The sequence below is a fragment of the Molothrus ater genome, chromosome 5 (genome assembly GCF_012460135.2).
Source record: "Molothrus ater isolate BHLD 08-10-18 breed brown headed cowbird chromosome 5, BPBGC_Mater_1.1, whole genome shotgun sequence".
NCBI classification, from domain to species: Eukaryota; Metazoa; Chordata; class Aves; order Passeriformes; family Icteridae; genus Molothrus; species Molothrus ater.
Window position 1 is genome coordinate 6212569 of NC_050482.2, and position 19618 is coordinate 6232186.

Here is a 19618-nt window from a genome sequence, read left to right on the forward strand (position 1 = left end):
CATGACAAGATAAGTGCAGCAATTATATTTAAATGAGTGCCAGAGAAAATTTCACTGTAAACTGCATTAGCTGGAGAGTGTGTGCTGTAAGAGGATTTAATTGAATTAATGTTACTTACTATCAAAAGCTCCATCTAGTGTATTGCCGGGTCTCCTTATTACTAAGAATAATATTTGGCTCATAAAGACCCCTGCTCAACTAAGCACACAGTCCTGATGACTTCAGCAAGTGATTAAAATGAAAGCATTTCCTTCACTGCTTTGCTGAGCAGGAGCAGCCTGGAAGCTGGGAACAGGCACTGGTGTGTGTAAAGAGCATGGAATCAGTGAGCCCTTTAACAAGGCTTTTTATGGAGATTCCTCTTACCAGTGCCTTTCTAAGTGTCTAAAGGAGATGTGATTTTGGCATGAGTGTCCTTCCCAGCTTGGGTGTACCTGGCTTGGGTCATGGCTGCACCAGTGATGGAACCAAGCATTGTCTGGGTGTTCAAGAGGGACTGGGGGTGATCCACGCTGTGGTCTGGAAGCCCTCCACAAATACCAGCAGTGATGGCAGAGGGATTTCATTGAATAATCCTGGTGGTATTTTTAATGCTGTTATTAATGCAGGGCTCTCACTCTCGCATTATACGGATGTGCCACAATGAGATCCAGAGAGGTATTTTGTGTGACTTCCTACATAAAAGCAGAAATGCAAATGAGCTGCATTTACATATTCACATGATATAAACAGAAAACTCAGAGGCGTGGAGACACAGGGACATAGCCAGAGACATGCTTCAAACCAGGGATAAAGAGAGCCATAATTTTCCAACACTTATGTTTTAACCATTAAGGAGAAAATGTGATATATTGAATGTTTTTGTAGAATATATTTGAATGTCAAAATTCCCATTAAAGCCTGCGTCTCCTTTATGTTTGATATCATTTTATTTTCCTTTCACGTGCATTCTTTAAAAAGCAAAAAAACCCATGAAATCTAGAAAAGAAAAAAACAACCTTTTATTCTCCATTCATTCAGCAACAAAAGCAACAAAGAAAGAAGGTTTGAACCAATCTTTTATGAAAATTGGGAAACAGCAGAATAGTTTCTACAACAACTTTCTTTATTGTTGGCTGAATCAAATGCAAAAGTTTTTATTCACCTACGCATCTTATATTTTAACAAGCCACATGTCACTCCTGAACTTCACCCACCCGTATTTCTGCATGAGGGTGGCATTCTGGTACAGTCAGTGAGGCATATGCCATTCAAAGGAGTTACAATCTCCTCTTTGTTTTTCTGGTGTTGTTTTGGGGGAGAAAAAGAAAGAGTAATTGCCCGTGTTAACTGATGTTCCTTACAGAGAATTGTTCAGCTCTCTTAAAAAATCATTGATCTGCTTTTCCCCCGTGAAAGTATTCAAGGTCTCAGTTCACAAAAGAGAAATCAGCATGTAAAGCAGCAGTCTGGCAATCTGTGCTGCAAGGAGCAGAGTGTCACGTTCTGTGCAGAAATGTCAGCAGAGCTGGCTGTCTTAAAAAGAAAAGACAAATATTTAGTAAGGATAAGAATTATTACTGTTGCAATCAGATGTGATTTTGGGGAACAATCTGTTTAAGAGTAGGCATTTTTTCCTCATACATTTGTATGTTCATGATTGAACATTTGTTAGGTAACATCTGGCACGAACTGTTCCTCTTTCTCCCTAAGTTTCATGGCTTTGTTTTGTATTTGAGAAGGATATTACGAAAGGTAATTTGGTGTCTCATTCCCATTGGTGTGGTCATGGTTTTAGCTTTTGAATTACTCCCTTGAAATAGGAGGAAGAGGGGAAAACCACCATTTGGGTATTTTTAATAGGGAATAGGCAGTATTTAGATTTCATGGCGAGTGCCCGGTGGTACGTTGCGTGCATGCAGCAAGTCAAAAGTGCAGCTGCAGACCAGGGTCCATGAGCCACAGATAACAAAGGCACCCAAAATCTGGGGCTCCAGCCTTGTCCACGTGCCCTTATTATCATTTACTCTTTGTATTGCAGATGCACGTAACAGATTGTACAATATGCTGTACAAACAGATTGGTAGAATGATCTTTGTCCTGAAACACTGGCAGCAGAGCTGAGCAAGAAGGATTGACAGTGTGCCTGCACTGAGAGCTGCACAGCCCAGATGCCACAGTTTTGGACCCATGTCCTCAACAAAAGGGCTTTGTGCATTTTTGGTGAAGCAACGGTCTGTTCTTGCTGATCTTACTGTAGAGGGCTGAAATTTTAAATAAGAATTAAAAGAAGAAAGCACAAAGATCATTAGAGAGTGAGTAGGAGAAGGGAATGTGCCTACTTCTTGCTTTTTTTCTTCTTCTTCTCATCTAACAGCATTTCTTCTACACTTGCCAGATCGAGTGTGTCAAAGGAGCAGACTTTCAAACTTTGGGTGGTTGCTCCCAGCATTGGAATAAAAAGGCTGGGGCATGCAGGGCTGAGGCTTTGGTGACCTGGCTGGGAGGGGCACTGCTCATGGAAACTCTGACGCTTTGGAAATTACAGGGAGAGCGAGCCTGCAAACTTGGCTGGCTTTCACAGGGCTACCCAAACAGGAAAAATCCTAATACTTAATGTCTTTTTCATCATCCAGGGCATGTAAAGAGTTCATCCACTTATGTTCTGCATGGTTAAGAAAACCAAGAATTGCTCACTTATTTATTGAAGTAGCTAATGTGCATTTCAAAGTGCCTCAGTGTTGGCTTGTGGGGGAAGGAGGAGTGAAAATTAGGATTAATTTCAATGAAAATATTTTGTGGGAATAGTTTGTTCAGTGAATCTAGATCATCTGCAGCTGGTAGAATAACGACATAAGCCTGTTTATATGCTTTATTTAATCAATAAACCACATGAAAAAGGAGGTGGGGTGGTTTGGGTTGTGCACACAGAGGATCTTTGCTTAGGGACAAGAAATGATTTTGCCATTTAGAAACACACTTTCTTCTCTTTCATGTGAAAGTGCTCTCTCAGTAAAATTATTAAAGAAAACATTTTTCAACTCTGAATTATTGCTGATATTTTGGCAGTGGCTGTGGCCAGTAGTCCAAGGGATGGGAACTGCTGAGCACTTGGTATTTAAACAACTGGTGTTGACTTTGTGGTTAAAGTTTTATGACTGGATCAGACATAACACTTGGCCCACGTGGTTTCTGGTCTGAGGTAAGACTGTTCAGGAACATGCCAAGATCCAGAGCTCAGCATCCCTGACTGCTCATGGCTGAGCCACTGTGGCCTTAGTCAAAAGGGATTGGTCTCTAGACCAGGTGAGAGATTTTGAGTTCCAGGATGCAAAGGTCTCAGGTTTGGAAACCTAACTTGAATGAAGAAAAATCCTGCTGGTTCATCCAGCCTGTTTTCTGCCAAATCTATGCTTGTTCTGTTTAGTGCATTCCTAAATGTTTTGTCCAATTTTATTTGGAAGTGGACCACGGGACACTCTTTCCAACTCCCCCCTACAACCCAAAGATTAAATGTTTTATTATTGTAATGTAAACGCACACAGTCCTAACTTTTTTTGTCTGTTTCTCTCCCCCCATTTTATTTATTTTTTGTTGTATAATCTCTCTTCTGTGCTAATATTGATGAATTGGAGGGATGCATTTTCTGTCATGTAAAATAGTACTGGGGATAAACTCTGCCTGGGATTTTGGCTGACCCCTTCATCAGGCTTAACTCAAAAATTAATTTGTCATTACCCAGGTGCTATGCACTAAGCTTTATTGGCATAGAAGAGCGCCACATCCTGTATGTTCTTTGGAAGGAAAAAAAGTGGTCGTATAATCACCGAGACAGTAAACAGTCATTTCCAATCTAGTAATATTTTATATGAACTGGCACTGTATGTTGTATATCATCCATCTTGCTAATCCTTGTTCCACATTGCCTCCCACTTGAGGCCAAGAACATTACAGCTGTGCCAGAGAGTGGGTGGAAAAATAGGCTTATTATTAACCTAAGTTGAAAACATAATGGCTTTTTGAATGTCTTCATTCACAGATGCAGTCATACTAAAATATTAATACCCTTAAGTGTAGAGAAACAGAACTTTGATTTAAAATCCATTGTCCATATGTGTTGCAAAAGGGAAAGCCTTGAAAGTGTTGTGAATTCCCTGTATCTTTTGTTTTTTGTTTTATCCTTTAAATGTCAGTATTCTGTAAGAAAAGAGCGAAAATATTCTTCAGAGTCGGTTTTGAGCAATGTTGCTGCCATCACTAACATTGTCTTGTGGTAAAGGAAAGGGTTTCTCCAGTTTTCTCTTTGTCTTGAAAGACTGGTAATAACTGAGTGGATATTGAGACACACTTAATGACTTTTTAGTACCATGATCAAGCAGGGCTGCATTGCCAATGTCAGTGTTTGTTTAAATCCCATCCCCAGAGGGATCAGAAATATTCAGGATGCATGTGTTTTCTGGGAGGAACCATCATAAAGAGCAGAGGAGAAAACTGCAACCTTCATCTGATTAATCTTCAGAGCACCCCAGGATCCCTGATTTACAAGCAGAAATGAGGGACCTAGCAGTGAAAACTGAGTAAATTTGCAGCACAGCATCACTGAAAAGGCACAGAAAATGGAGATGATGCTCTTCTCCAGTTATAGTTGTGGTTTGCCTTTCCTAACTCTGTAATTTACTTCTGTGTATCTCTTCCCAGGTAAAATATGAATCTTCCACAAACCTATTTAGGAGGTGTAAGAATTGCTCTTGAGGACTATTCAGGGAAAAAAAGAAATAAGTCTTGATTGTACTAATTTATGACTAGCATGAAAAAATATCCCCTCTTTTAAAAAGGAAAATAAAAGGATTAAAACTTCCAGTGTATCAGGCCATGTGTTGTAAATTAGCCTAATTGTTTTAGAATTCAGAAGTGTTTCATCATTTTAAATTGGGCTTGTCTGATATTTAGTTCCACATTTTTTATAACTCTGCAGGACTAATATGTAGCCTGTTGTTGCACATGAAAGCTTTTTTTATCCTAATTTTTAAGACTGATGGAATGAGAGGAGGTTGACAAGTGATCACTTAGTTATCTCTGTGTCAAAGCTTATGATACGCTTTACAGTGAAAATGTGCAATGTGCAGTTCCAGAAATAATTTTGCTCTATATTATGGTTTATCTTTCTGGCATACAGAATGCAAGAGTGAGTCTGATAGATGATTTCAAATTGCTTGGAATTATCTTTAAGTTTTGCCTAGGAAGTCTTAGCAAGAGACAAAATATTGTGCAAGACAGGGGCTCCAATATTAACAGATCTGCCCTCCAAGCACATTCTTATTTCCCCACATCCCATTTCATGTGGGAAAAGAAACTTCACATTTTTAGGGCATTATTTTGCAGTTTCTCTGTAGATCCACTGTACACCATGAATAAATACAAGTAATCTATGGGTAGGGCTTTTTGTGAAAAGACCAAGTAATGCTCGTTTCCAATAAGAACTGGTGGTTGCAAGGCTTGTTTGGCAATCTAATCTGTAACCCACCATTTCTCAGCTCCTATCCAGGAAAACTTTGCATTGGATTTGCTCAACAGAAATATTTTAGAGAATAACAACATGCTGCATAAATGACGAGGTCACTTTGTAAAGTTAACTAAAGGACCTCTGATATCAAAATATGATTGCTCAGAGGTTTTATTTTATATATATATATATGTAATTTTTTTTCGCTTGCATTTAAGACTGGGGACTTTGTTCTAAAGCTCTCAGAGTTTTTCAGTAGCGAAGCTTCGCGTCCGTGATATTTTGTTGGATGTGTTCCTGTGGCTGCCATGGTGACCTGCAGAGAGCACCATGCAGAATCCTGCTTCTCCAAATGTGATTAGGTACATTCAGCAGCCACATGCTATTGATGCCAAGGAACACTGAATAGTTTCATCTACTTTGCAGACAAGCTTCAGTGTAAGCCCTCCTGCCACTGCCTGCTCAAGGCCACCTTTGACAGCCGCAGGAGCCAACACATCACTGTTTAGGCACTCGTTTTGTTCCTTTTCTCTATTTTTCCCTCTCCTTCTGATTAAGTTGCCAATCATCCAGCTTCTTTCTCTTCTTGTCCTGATAAGTTGCCAATCATGTCATACAGCCTGTACCTCTAGAGCCAAGTATTTCTCTTGTCATAACTTGAAAACAGGCTGCTGGAGATTTATTTTAAATCTTGGTCTGATTAAATGCCACATCTTGATCTTTGGAGAGCCATAGAACCTATAGATCATGGTACTCTTGTTTGAACTTCTTTGAACTGGTATTAACTAACAGACTTACATGTCCTATGGGTCATCCAACACAGTCTCAATATTCCCTTCCCTTAATAGATATTAAATATTTGTGACTAGGTTTTTTTCATCAGTTTTCCATGGTGATAGTTGCAAGAAATACTCAGTTGTATGAAGGCTTCTGGGGAGAAAAACATATTTATTTTTATGGCATGCGGGGTTTTATGTTTTGGTCTGCTTGTCAAATCTTTTATACAAAGATAAGTAGTAGCACTATTTCATAAGGTCTTCAAGACATAAATAGAAGTGGGAAATTAAGAAAAACTGAAAGTGTTTACAGTGAAAAGCTTATTTTAAATGCTTCCTGTGAAATTTTGAAATAGCTTTTTGTGGGGAAATTATGGAAAGTCTGGTTCTGGGAAATCTACAGATAGAACAAGATAAAACTTTGGAAGAATTACATGTGGAAGTGTAATGCTGTCCTCTCTGAGAGAGGAGCTTAGCTGAATTTTCCTGCCTCTAACAGTTATATAATTCTATTAAAACTGCTTTCCTAGATATACAAGATAACACTTTCCCCCAGTATTAATACTCTGCTAGCTCGTTTTCCAGACAGAAGGAAAAGACTGTGTGAATCATCTTGGCTTTTCTTTCTCATTTTGAAAGTACATGTGTTACACATCTCTTCCATATCTCCCTTCATTGATTTTACATTAGTTAATCATCAGACAAAAATAAAGAGGAATAATAATTAACTAGGATAGCAATCTCTCCCCAGAAGCTTTTCCTTGCCCGGTGAGGCTGCCCAGGTAAGGTGAAACATGAGCTGTGATTCTTTATCAGGACACTTTGCATTTTTACACCGTTAGTCTGTGCAAAACGAGATTCTGTGCAAGAGGCAAATGAGAGGCAGCTTGGGAAGTGATTGTGAGATAGCTCTCAAATACCTTTGAGCTTGAGCTTTCTGAGCATAGATCCCCCACATATGAAGTGTGTTCTTCCTTCTCATTGCTTGTGCTCATTAAGTGCTGCCATTTATTTTTGTGTGCCTGCACAAATATATGGCTTTATTACTAAAGTGGTTTGTTTATCTTTGCTGCTGCTGCATTTATTTTAGCACTCATCTAAACAATTAATTAGGGAAACACTTGAGTGCCGAATACACTTCTTCAGATACCACTCAGTTGGATTTTTTATTTACTTCCAGGAGCATCAAGCATTAAAAAAACCCATCTTTTGCATTTTTCTTTCTAACCATGCCATTTTCCCTCTTTTTTGAAGTTTCCACAGCAGAGTACATTGCTTTGAAAGATCATGGGCCCTGTTGAGAGTTCAAAGCCAAGTAAAGATGATGCTTAAAGTTCAAAGGCTCTGTGGAGCTGCATCTTCATCTGCATAAAATTGTTTCAATTGACTAGAAAGATAGAAAAGTTGCCAGGAATTGCTTCTATTTCATTTTTATTATTCTTATAAAGAAAGCCTAATTGGGGAACAAATGTGTCACTGCTAACAAGTTCAGGCAAAGCGAAGCTCCTTAGATGAAACACTGCTTGAAGGTGCAATGCAGGAAAGATTTGACATGTGCTGTGACCCTGTGAGAGTGAAGCTGTGGATGCCTAGAAATCAATACGAGATGTGCAAGGGTTCATGATGTTGAAGTCGAGAAAGAGTTGAAAGTCTTTGACTGCTTCTTGGGCAGAGGGAGCAGGGAGTGTAACACATTCAGACAATGGATTTAGACACGGGTTTTAAAGATGGGGAAATGTATTTGTAAGGGGGAAAAAAAATTAAAATAGTTGAAAATTATCTGCATTAAAATAGTGTGTATATTGTAGCCAGCCATGATTCAAAGTGGAGGCTTTGCCAGTTCTTCCACCAGCAGAGAATGGAGCCCACAACTTGGTGACTTGGCCAAAAGCAGCAAATTATGGGGCAGGGGAAGTGTTGGAGGAAAAAGTTATTTGTTGATTCAAGTTCAGGGCACTTAGAGGCAATATTTATCCTAGAATTTCTTCCCATGCTACTCAAGCATCCCTTAAGCCATCTCAAATGTCTTGTATTGATTTCTTCCCCTTCCTCTAAGGTATCTTTCAGGGGAAGTGTGACAGACTGCAGTGAGTCAGATGGGTGCAGCGCTGGCACGTAGTGCTCTGCTGCTACTCATTGTCACTACAATGGCTGTGTCTTTTTACCTCAATTTTTATTTTTTTCATGGTTTCTTCAGAGTACTCCTTTGAGTTCAGAACATTTTATTCTTTCTATTTAACAAGGAAAAGCTAGAGCACAGGGAGATGAAAGGCCAGATTGTTCAAAAGCATTTAGGTATCGTAAGATTCAGATGGGCATTGAATGTTATTTGCAGAAGAACTTAAACACCCCATTCCTAGAAATGAGTTATCCAAGGTCAGATTTTAGATTCTCTTGCAAAAATGGTGTCCAACTCTTCCAAATCCAACTAAATGTTGAAAACACCCCATGCACAACATTCTTGCCAGGTTTCTGGGTAGGGTTGAGGTTTTGTTGTTGGTTTTGTTATTTTGTAAATGAGTGAAGTGTCAGCAATAGCAATCTTCCACTATGTACCTTCTTTTATAACTCCTTCTCCCTGGGCCTTTTTCTCTTTTTTTCTCTTTGTACTGCTAGTTCTGGCTTTTCCTATGCTGTCCTTAGAAGCCACAAGCTGACAGGTTTAGAGCTGCCAGTGGGGTTTAAAAAAAACCTCAGGTCAGATACAACAGGACTGGATAAACTGCAACTTTAAAAAATGCATTGTGTTATCATTAATTCATAAATGTATTGATATATTTCTAAAAACAGGGTATGACACAAGGCATTTTTATTGGCAATACCTGCCATACTGGGATGCTCATAGACTCACCACAGAAACATAAAGTGGTTTGGGTTGGAAGGGACCCTAAAGATCATCTTGTTCCAACCACCCTGTCATGGGCAGGCACAACTTCCAGTAGACCAGGTTGCTCAAAACTCCATCCAGCCTGGCCTTGAACACTTCCAGGGATCCACAGTTTCTCTGAGCAAGCTGTTCCTGTGTCTCACTGCCCACACAGTAAAGAATTTCTTCCTTATACCCTACTAAAACCTGCCCTCTTTCAGTTTGAAGCCATTCTCCCTTGTCCTATCACTACATGCTCTTGTCAAAGCCCCTCTCCAGCCATATCTTGGTCCTCTTTGGGTGCTAGAAGGTGCTATAAGGTCTGTGATTCTGTTTCTCTAAAAAAAAAGAAAGAAAAAAAACCTAATCCCTGTGGTCTTGCTATGAAAAAACTCATCTAGTGTGTGAAATTTGCCAGTGAGTGAGAGCTGGTTCCCAACTGATGGGTACAACAATAAAACAGTAATTTAACTGATGTTGTCTGCTAGAGTTAAATAAGCTTGCAGTATATTTCTGGGGAAGTTAAGCTGTGTTAGGAGGGATGTTGTCAGAAGCCTGCTAAATTCCTTCATTGCCATTTCACAGAATCACAAGCTGGCAGAGGTTAGAAAACCTCTGGGATTCATCTTATCCAAGCCCAGCTCAAAGCAGGGTCATCTACAGGAGGTTTCTCAGAGCTGTGTCCAGGCAGGATTTTAATATCTCCAGGGATGGAGAGAGTCCACAACCTGTTTGGACAAACCATGCCAGTGTTTGATCACCTTTAGAATAAAAGTGTTGCTCCTTATTTTTAAATGGAATTTCCTGTATTTTAATTGGTGGCCATGGCCTCTTGTCCTACCATTGGACCACTTAGAAGGCTTCTATCTTTCTCCAATGTTTTCTTCTCCAGGCTGAGCAGTCCCAGCTCTCTCAGTTGCTTTTCATATGAGAGATGCTCCAGACCCTTCCTCATCTTCATGGTCCTTCACAAGACAGCCTCCAGTATGTCCACATCTTTTTACTGGGGAAAAAGAAGAAGATCCAGAACCCCATAAATGTCTCAGCAGGGCTGAGCAGAGGGCAAGGATCACCTCCACTGACCTGCTGTGCCAGGATGCCTTTGGCATTTAACCAGTAAAGATAATTTCCAGCACAGAACATAGGTTTTTCATAGGGAAAGTTTATAAATTGCAAATGACTCTCAAAGATTTTATTCTTTTGAAGGGATAGTTTTATGGGAAAGCTCTTCTATTCTGAGTATTTTTCCCTACAGAGTTGCCTCCTAGTTGAGCTAGGACTCAAGTGGCTTCTCAGGAGTCACAGTGCAATTAGAGGTTTCATCAGAGCAGTGATCTGGAAGTCTTATCAGGAAAAGCCAGTTTTCAGTGATCTTTCTCAAGCAGTCAAGTGAAAGAAAAAATAGAAGGAAATCCAGGACTATAAGACATGTGTGCTGCGAAGTTTGATTTGCTACTAGTGAGTGCCAGGGTTGGAGACAACGGAGCTTTTGAAATGACATCAGGGAAAGATATGTCCCTGCCTATGTAAATTTATGTAAACATGATCTTTGTAGAGTCTTTTTGAACTGAGATACAGTGTCACAGCACTTTTCTGCTGCAATAAGGGATTAAATCTTAATTTTGTGTTTCCATTTTGTTACGCATCTGTTCTCTGAACCCTCTCTCTCTACTGCATCCGAAGATGTATTTAGCAGATGGTCAGACTTAAGGGTTAACTTGTACAAAGGACATGTTAGTTCATTTTAAAGCCAGTAAATTCAAGTCAGTAATTGTTACCTGGCCAAAGAAAAAGGAAACAATAACCGTCTGCTATGAAGAAAAGAATAAGAATTTATTTGAGGGAAGAAGAAAGTGAATTAAAGATTAAGGAGCATTATTGCAAGAATAAAAAGGAAAAGAAGAAAGAAAAGGTAAAGGGGAAATTACAAGAAGGCAGTAAAAGAAATACATAATTATTTGTACTTTCATTTTTTTGTTGTTTCATTTTGCTGTCTCCCCAGTTTCAAGATTTCTTTGTTGCTACAATATATATACATAGTGGCTATTTAACTGTTCAACTATTCAAGTGACTCTTCAACTATTTCAAGTTTTAAAAAAAAATCTTGTATTTTGTCTATATTCTTTCCTATACTTTACAAGTGGGAAGTGCAGTAACTTCCCATGGGACACCCCCTCACAGAGCTAGAGTCTGGAATGCCATTTCCCCACCCTCTCCCACTGCTGTCCTACTTACTTGAGAATTTCTTGTCCAAAAGCTCTGACAAGCAGTTTTTATTGTAACCCATGTGGGCTGATGTGTAAGATCCCAATTACTCTCCATCCCTGAGATCTAGAAATGTGAACAGACCAGACACGGTCTCAACAGGAGGCACTGAGCTGCTGCTTTGATTTTCCCACTGATGCTGGTTGCCTGACTGCCATCCATCTCCATGGCATTCCCTAGGGATTTACACTGGGTGGGTGCTTGGATCGGCTGCCAAAGGAGGAACATTCCAGGCCAGGCCACCTGCAGATCAGGATGTTAATGCAGTGCTGATGTGCAGGTTCAGTGCCACTGACAGCTCAGCTCTGTCCTCACAGCACTTCCTGAGTTTGTGTTCCAATGACTCTCATCCACTGCTCAGCCCAGACCAATGAAGCTCAGCTTCCATCCCAGCACTCAGGGATGGTTTCTTTAGAGACAGATTAGTTTGTAATGACATAAAATTGCCTTGACGCTATGAACCTGACTTGTGTGTATTTATTTACCCTGCCACCTTGTATAGAATATAATTCTGCAACTGCTTTTTGTTTTTACTCCTTTATCACCATCTAGTGAGATATCACATGATTGTTGCCAAGCTGCAGGTGTGGAAGTTGGCCCCTTCCTTCAGAAGTAAAACAGAGAGTTCCAGCATGCTGGCCATTCACTTCCCAGTCATTAGACTGGCAGCAGGAGAGTTCAGGAATTTGCAAAAGCTGTCACTGTCCTGTATGAAAAATTGTACATTGAAATTCTTCAGATACTCGTACAGCGTTTAGCCATTTAAAACTGTTTAATGTAAGTGGCTTATTTCAGAGAGCAAGAAAAGTAGATTCTGGCAATTTTGCCCTTGATATCTTTTCTATCTGTGTCGCACTTTAGTCAAAATTTACATAATAATGGGTAGGGAAGTGTTGTGGGACATGAACCAGTGCATATTAGTTCTTAGTTGCTTTCCCAAAAGGCTTGAAAATGCAGCAAATTTAATCTAGGTCGAAAAAAAAGAAAAAAAAAAGAAAAAAAGCCAAGAAAAAACCCAAAAAACAAAACACTTCCATTTTGTAGGCAGAGGACATTTATAGAGAGCATTTGTATTCACAAGGGTACAGGAATGACAGAGTGCGACTCTTCCAAAAGAGCTCCCCGGTGCAGCTGAAGGCTGACAGCAAACCAGGACTTGTGGCCAATTTACAGAAAGGCCGTCATAACTTGCAAGGCATGGAGAGAAAAAATTGAGCTCCATGGGATCATTTTTCAGTGGCCATTTACGGGGCTATTCCCAGTCTGGAGCATTTGTGCTTTAATGCGAGCGGTGCGGGGCACTCTGGGGCTGGGGCACTGCCACCCTGGATGCTGCAACCAGGAGGAAAAATAGAGCACAGAGTGGAATTTGGCACGTCCCAGCTGTGAATCCTTCTCACATGTGAGGCCTTGCCTACATTCAGCTAATGTATTAATATTAGAAGTGGCATTGCTATAATATGTGCTGTCATTAGAGTGGCAGTGCGATTTCCTGGCTGGTGACAGGACTGGTAATACGGTTTCCATCAGGGTGCCAATTATATCAAACTATTAGCAAACCTGAGCTAATTGGGAGGCGGCATCATTAGAGGTTGGTTTCTGCTGTATTCAGCAATTCTAGCAGGGATGGCTTTGGGAATGAATCCTTTCCACCTTACTCTCCCATGACTCCATAGGCTATAGAGCATGAGACTGGTGTAGGTAGGAATCAAATCACATCCCTGCTTTAGCCACCTTCTTCTGATAAGCAGAGTTTCAAAAATAGTAGGATTTTTATCTCTGGGTATCTTTGTCAGGAATGTCTGTATTTGCTATTCAGACAGTTCATGGTTTTCTCTGATTTTGTATGGAACCACCCAATCAAAATCTCTAAGACTTGAAACACCTCTCCTAATACTAGACCAGCATCTTCAGTGCAGGTTAGCTAATTGCACTAACATCTGTAGCACAGAAGAAATGCCAGGCAAGGCTCCCATTGCACTACATAAAATGTAAGCAAAGTGAAAAGTCTCCCAACCACACACCTGAACACCTCATAGCAATAGGTCTTCTCAGTGGCTTTAGTGGAAAAGAGATTTTAATGTCTTCATTGACTTTTGGAAAATGACATTACAGGTCATGGTGTGTTAGGTAGGAAATCGTGCTGTTCAGGCAGCTTTTTGTGATGTACAGAGCAGATATTCCAGAGTTCAGGTGGATGGCTGGAATGCAGGAGACCTTGTTAAAGACTGCCCTGTATTAGTGTAGTATTTAAATTTTGGTGGTGGATGAGTGAATGTGAAAATCAGGAGAGAAACATTTGGAGTGGGGAAAAAAACAAGAAAAAGAAATCCTCCTGAACTTAAACTAGCTTGAACTGTGCTGGATTGACAAGAAGCTACTGTCCCCATTGAGATTCCAGGCTTGTATGAAGCCAGCACCTGTTCTGCTTGCAAATGCACACACAAAAGTGAGCTTCATTCACAGAAAGAAAGAAACATAGCAGGACTTCACTCATTTAGCCTTCCAGGGCCTTCAGTCCCTTGATCTGTCAGCCCCTTAGAATTCAAACGCAGCCTTTAAAGGAATTTTCAATTCACAACATGATGACTTTGTTGATGTCCTGAATGTGAATGTATTTTGAATTGAATTTGTCTGCCAGTATTCCATTACTCACTAAAAGAATACAGAGTTCAATCATCAGATAATCATTATAGCTGTTTTGAAGTGTTTATTTTATTAGTCTAGAAGGTAAAGCAAATTTCATACTTTTAAGTTGTTGCAGGCTTTGCAGGCACCCTGATAAGCTCTTGTATTTCTACACCCCATGGTTAGGGTTCAGGTACTGGCAGCAAGTGATAATATGCACAACACAGGAGAGATCCAAACTGACAAATTTTGACAGTTGAAAACTAAAGAAACTAATATATCAGACCAATAAATATGGTTTGGGCTTTTTTTTTTCTCCTTCTGTATCTTTTCTCTTTTAATTCCCAAAAGTTAAATTTTCAGGCCTGGGAGATTGCTGAATATTTTTCTTCAAGCAAATCAAAACCTCAGAGCATCTTGTGCAGAGTGTTTTAATTCCTGTCCACGTCCATAGGGTTATTTTCTCATATAGATGCACGTGTGTAATTCCTGGTAACTTTAACACAGGAATTGTCTATTCAGTTTAGGGAGCTGTAAAGGACTTTTTCTCACCCGAAGCAAGATGGAGGTGTCCGTATTCACTCAGGCATGAAATCCTGGCTGAGAGATTAAGCCTCTTACACAGATCCCAGCACCATTAAATGCCAACAAGGACTGTGTAAGCCACATCTTCAAGTGGAGGAGAGCTTCCCTTTGTTAGTTATTCAAAATTAGGAATGTAAACAGCTCTCGCGGCATAATTAGCCTGTGTTTGAATTGGGAGAAAGTGACAAAAATAATGGCATGGCAGAGCTCCTGGAGATGTCACAGAGCTGGATCTTGCAGCCTAACAAAGCCATGACTGCTCTGCTAGGAGGGAAATTTGGGTCATAGAGGCAGAAGTCACACAGGAGGAGAAGCCCCATTGCATGGGGTCACTAACAGCTCTTTGAAAAAATTCTCTTGCTTACAGGAGGAATGGCATGTCTTGAAGTTTCATGGTGAAAACTGCAATTTGTCATAGTTCCACAAAGTCCTCCACAAACCCACGTTCACTGCCAGGAGAAAACCATGGCTACTGTGGCGTGAAAGTCCTCACCACTGGATCTTTTTCCCATTCTTCACTTCTAAATGATGCCTTCAGTGAACCCATGGCTTGATTCCCCTGTAATCCATTGCTGCCATCTTTGACAGTGACTCACGTAGAGCTGTTTCTAGCCATACACGAGGCTGGTTGTCCCTGTCACTGTCTTGCTAAACAGGTTTCTGTGGAAATTAAATAAATAAAATCTCTACCAGTAGTGCTAATTGGTGCCTTTGGCAGCCTGAGCAAGGGCTTGTGAATTGAATGTGTCATGGAGAATTGAATGTGTCAACTCTCTCCCAATGGCTGGGACCTTGAGGTCTTTCTCTGGCACTAAATTTCTTTTGAAAAAAGAAAAAAAGGGGAAGGGAGGGGGGGGAAGGCGGGAAGAGAGAGAGAGAGTGAAAACAAGCTGAAGTAAGAGATCTTTTCCCTTTTTTTAATGAGGTGTTGAAGTTGAACATTGTAGTGTCCACACTGCAGCGTTTGCTCATCAGATGCCTTAAGTAGGGCTGTTTTCTGCTGTTGTTTCTCAGGGATTCCATTTGTTGCCATGAAACTCTGAGCAGCATGGAGTGGCAGGTTTTATTCAGTCTGTTCAAGCATCTGGCAGGATAGCCATGAAGTTGTTGCCGATGTCCTTAAGGGACTGTAGGGATCTGCATGATTCATTCAGTATTTTTTTCAAGGTACAAAGAAGAAATGCCTTACGCTGTAGTAAATACTGTTCCAAGTAGAGCACAACCAGCTTAGCAGAGCGTGGGAGATTTGCTGCTCTGGAGGCACTGACTGGCAGGATGAGCTCCTCTGCCTGTGGGCAAGAATACACTAACCCATGTGGAGCTAAAATGGGCTCTATTTCAGGCTGTTGAGGACTGGCAGAACCATGTCCACAAACCAATTCACCTTTTAAGTTGTCCTGACTAGGACAGGGGAAGGTTATCACTGCCAGGCCCTGAGTTATTTGGATGTCAGAAAAGTCTAGTTGTGGTTCAAGCTGCTGTCGAGTTTGTTGGTGATGAAACAAAGATTATATGTGCATGGGGCCTGAAGGGAAGGGTTGTATTTTTTCATTTTCTTTCAGTAGGAAACATACTTTTTCTGTTCCAGCTGGGCCACTTGTTTGTCTTTGGCAATATTACATTTTCTTTAGTAAAATGGAGGAAGGAAGGTCGTTGCCTCTTTGCCTTTCAGCAGGGGACAGCTACCAGTCCTAAAGCACAGATTAGCCCTGTCCTATTACACAGGCATCTTCCCCTCCAATATTCCTCCATAAAAAACTGAATTAGGTACTTTTTCTATGTACTGACCCAAAAGGATTTTGCACTGGAGGCATCTTCAATGCAGTTTGCGTAACATGGCTGCAGCACCTCTGGAAAATCCATAGGCTGAGCTACATTATTTCCTTGGGGAAACATGGACTATTGCCTTTTCTTGTCTTACTTTCTTTTTTGAGTCCAGCCCTGACCTCTGTAGCAGATACCCTCAAATTCAGATGTCCACAAGTGGGAGTCCATGCCCCCCTCAAACCACAGCAAACCAGCTGTTGTTGTGGGGTTTGTTTTATTTAAGAAGATATGAGCCAAATGTGTCCTGAGAAAAATTATATCCATTTGCATTTTCAGATGTGTCAGTCTGTGAGCTCAGAAGTCTTTATTTTTGTCAGGGTCCGATGACCTGCCTGAAACGTTTCTCATTGAGCTACTGTTTCTTCCAGCCCTCATTCACAGAAACATTTTTCTCTCCTGAGCTATTACTTCCCCAAAATGACCAGTTAAAGGGTATTTCACAGCATATTCATCTTTCAAGTGCAGTTCTTTCAAGTAGTGCCAAGAATGATAAACCAATAGATTTCAAATTTCTCCTTATCAGAATGAACCCCCTGAGCTGAAATCTAAAATGAAACTCTTTGGGCCCATGGAAAAGGACATGGCAATTGCAAAGTTGTGATTACAGCTTGATATTTTCCCCTCTGAATCCTCTCTCCTGATTAAAAAGTCTTATATTAAAAAGCTAACAAACCAAACAAAGAAACAATAGGAGATAGACTTGGACCTGGATGACAGGATAGAAAAATATTGCAATATTGTCTCAAAATCACACTCTTAAATGTCACAAACTTGGATATTTTTTTTCTCATTTTCATCTAGGGTAAAATAATTCAGATTTTCAAGATTTTCCAGTGAAACAGAAGGTTTAGAAACACTACAGGAAACACAAACCTTAACAGGCTGTGCCTGTCTCTAGCACACATCCCTGCAAACGATGTCCTGCTTACTGAAATAATTATTAAACCATCTCCATCGTAAAGTGTGAAATTTTAAAGAACCTGTTGGCAGTATGAAAAATGTTTCTCTCAGTCGTGTTAAGTCTGCATTACCTGCCTGCCCATGTTTTGCTGTGGCTGCAAGTGATTTTGTGTATTAGGGATAAACTTGCTGTGTTCCAGCTGGCAATACATGGTCACCTTTGCTTGTTACCGAGGTAATGGTTGTCACTGGCCTGGCTGCTGAGCCAGAGGGAGCATTCCAATGCCATGCACAGCTTGAGCCAAGCAAGGGGCAGTGGAGGGGCTATTCTGGATTCAGCCCTTCCTTCCAAATGGGCCACCTCCACTTTGCTGCTTTCAGTGTTTGCTGTGGGCTGCTGTGCACACCTTCTCCTTGTGTCCTTTGCCACTACAGGGATGCTGCAGGGTTGAACACAAGCAGGAATGTCAGGTGGGCTGGGATGTTTCACCTTGGCCAGCATTAGGGAGCTGATACAAGCTTTGCTCACTGCCTGAAGCACGGATTATTTTATCTGTGTCACGCTCCAAGGGAGCACCAAGACTCATGAGCCGGGGTTTCTTTTGTTTACTGATTGGTTTTGACATTTCTCTGGAGTTGTAACAAATCTCTGACTGTGATTAAGAGAACAGGATTGTTTTCTGATTCATCAGTAAGACCTGCATCATCCTGGTTCATGTGAAGTAGATCTTTACTTTTTACCCAGCCAGCATTGCCCAGGATGTTTTCCCTCTCCCCATAGCACCAAACACCCCATCTGCAGCAAACATCTCATCTGTCAAGGAGCAGACTTCATTGCTGTGGAGCATTACAGGCAAACCCCGGTCCTTGCTTTTTGTCCCCTGCCTGTGACATTATAGCTCTTCCCTGAGGATGTGCCTGTGAGCCCTGACCTCACCCTGGGGCTGGTTGAGCTGCCTGGGTTGTGTGTGCTGAGCAAAAGCTGCTTTACATGTTTGCAGTGGACAAAGGGACAGCAACCCATGTTTGGTCCCACACACCACCTGGCTGGACCATGCTGTCAAAAGGGAAACCACAGGATTAAGGCAACTAAAACCACCTGCTTTACTGAAAATTGAGCAGATGCAAGGAGGGCAGAGCCTCCCTTAATGCTGTCAGCCATCAGCAGCCTCCACTATCCCAGCAGTGGTGAGTTCACCCATAGCTTGTTTTTCATTCTTGAAACTGAGATGAGTGTTCCACCTCCAGTCCTGCCTGGTTTCAAAGAAATAGGGGAACCAACCTTAGCTCTTTTGTATAAGGCCCTTTAAATAAGGTCCTGCTTTAGCCTGATTTTCTGCTTGGGATGTAACAATGAATTCCTGCTGCTTGAGCCTGCCATGTTGCTTATATTCAAAGTATAATGGGGAGCCTTCAGAAAAATATAACCTTATTTACAATGTACAAAGCCAATTGGATTTTGGTTAACAATTTCTAAGTGATTACAGTTCACTGAAAATGCAGGTGTGCTATAGATGCAATGCACAGGGGGGGACTTTTTATTTTAAATCATACAAGCTTTCTTTTATTCATGTCATTCAGGCGCCTCAGGATAATTCACATTTCCAGCTTTCATAATGTGTTGTTCAACCACTGTTTTTTCTCCCTCCCTATTGTACTCTCACAAATCATACTCACTAATTTCTGAAAGCTTTTCATTTCTCTCTATAGGTTGTTGTTTCGTAACATTTTATACAAGAAAAGCTGCTCTTGAGGCACAGAATGCACTGCACAATATTAAAACTTTACCTGGGGTGAGTACATTTACTTTTTGAGCCTAATTATTTTATTGCCAGAAGAATAGCCCTTTTGCTCTTGATGCTGCTTGGTGCCCCAAATGATCTTGATCTCTGCAAGGAGGGTGGCTAAGCTGATGGTCTGTCCTGTGTTGGTGCCAGTCCTGGAGCAATGGCATCATGTCCAAAGGCAGCTGCTGTTCTCTAGAAAGTCCTTTGGCTGGAAATGGGAACTGATTCCTGCTGAGTAGAGACAGTGGCCAAAGTGCGATGTGGATCTTTTTTAAAATTTATTTAAGAGGGAGGGAGGGAGGGAGGGAGGGAGGGAGGGAGGGAGGGAGGGAGGGAGGGAGGGAGGGAGGGAGGGAGGGAGGGAGGGAGGGAGGGAGGGAGGGAGGGAGGGAGGAGAGAAAACATATGGCAGAAAAACACTGCACCACTGGGTCTTCATGTTTGAAAAGGGAGAGAAAAGACAAAACACAGCCAAAGTTTGTTAAATACAGCCTTTATCCA

At 41.1% G+C, this 19618-nt stretch overlaps 1 protein-coding gene across 11 annotated transcripts in view; it reads left to right on the forward strand.

Annotated features, from left to right (window-relative positions):
* CELF2 (CUGBP Elav-like family member 2) overlaps positions 1-19618 on the forward strand; it is a 548864-nt gene that overhangs the window by 427880 nt on the left and 101366 nt on the right. For all 11 annotated transcript variants that reach the window (XM_054515016.1, XM_054515012.1, XM_054515011.1 and 8 more), the window contains one exon: positions 19041-19123. In XM_054515016.1, coding sequence (XP_054370991.1) covers positions 19041-19123 — 83 coding nt within the window. The remainder of the gene's footprint in view (positions 1-19040; positions 19124-19618) is intronic.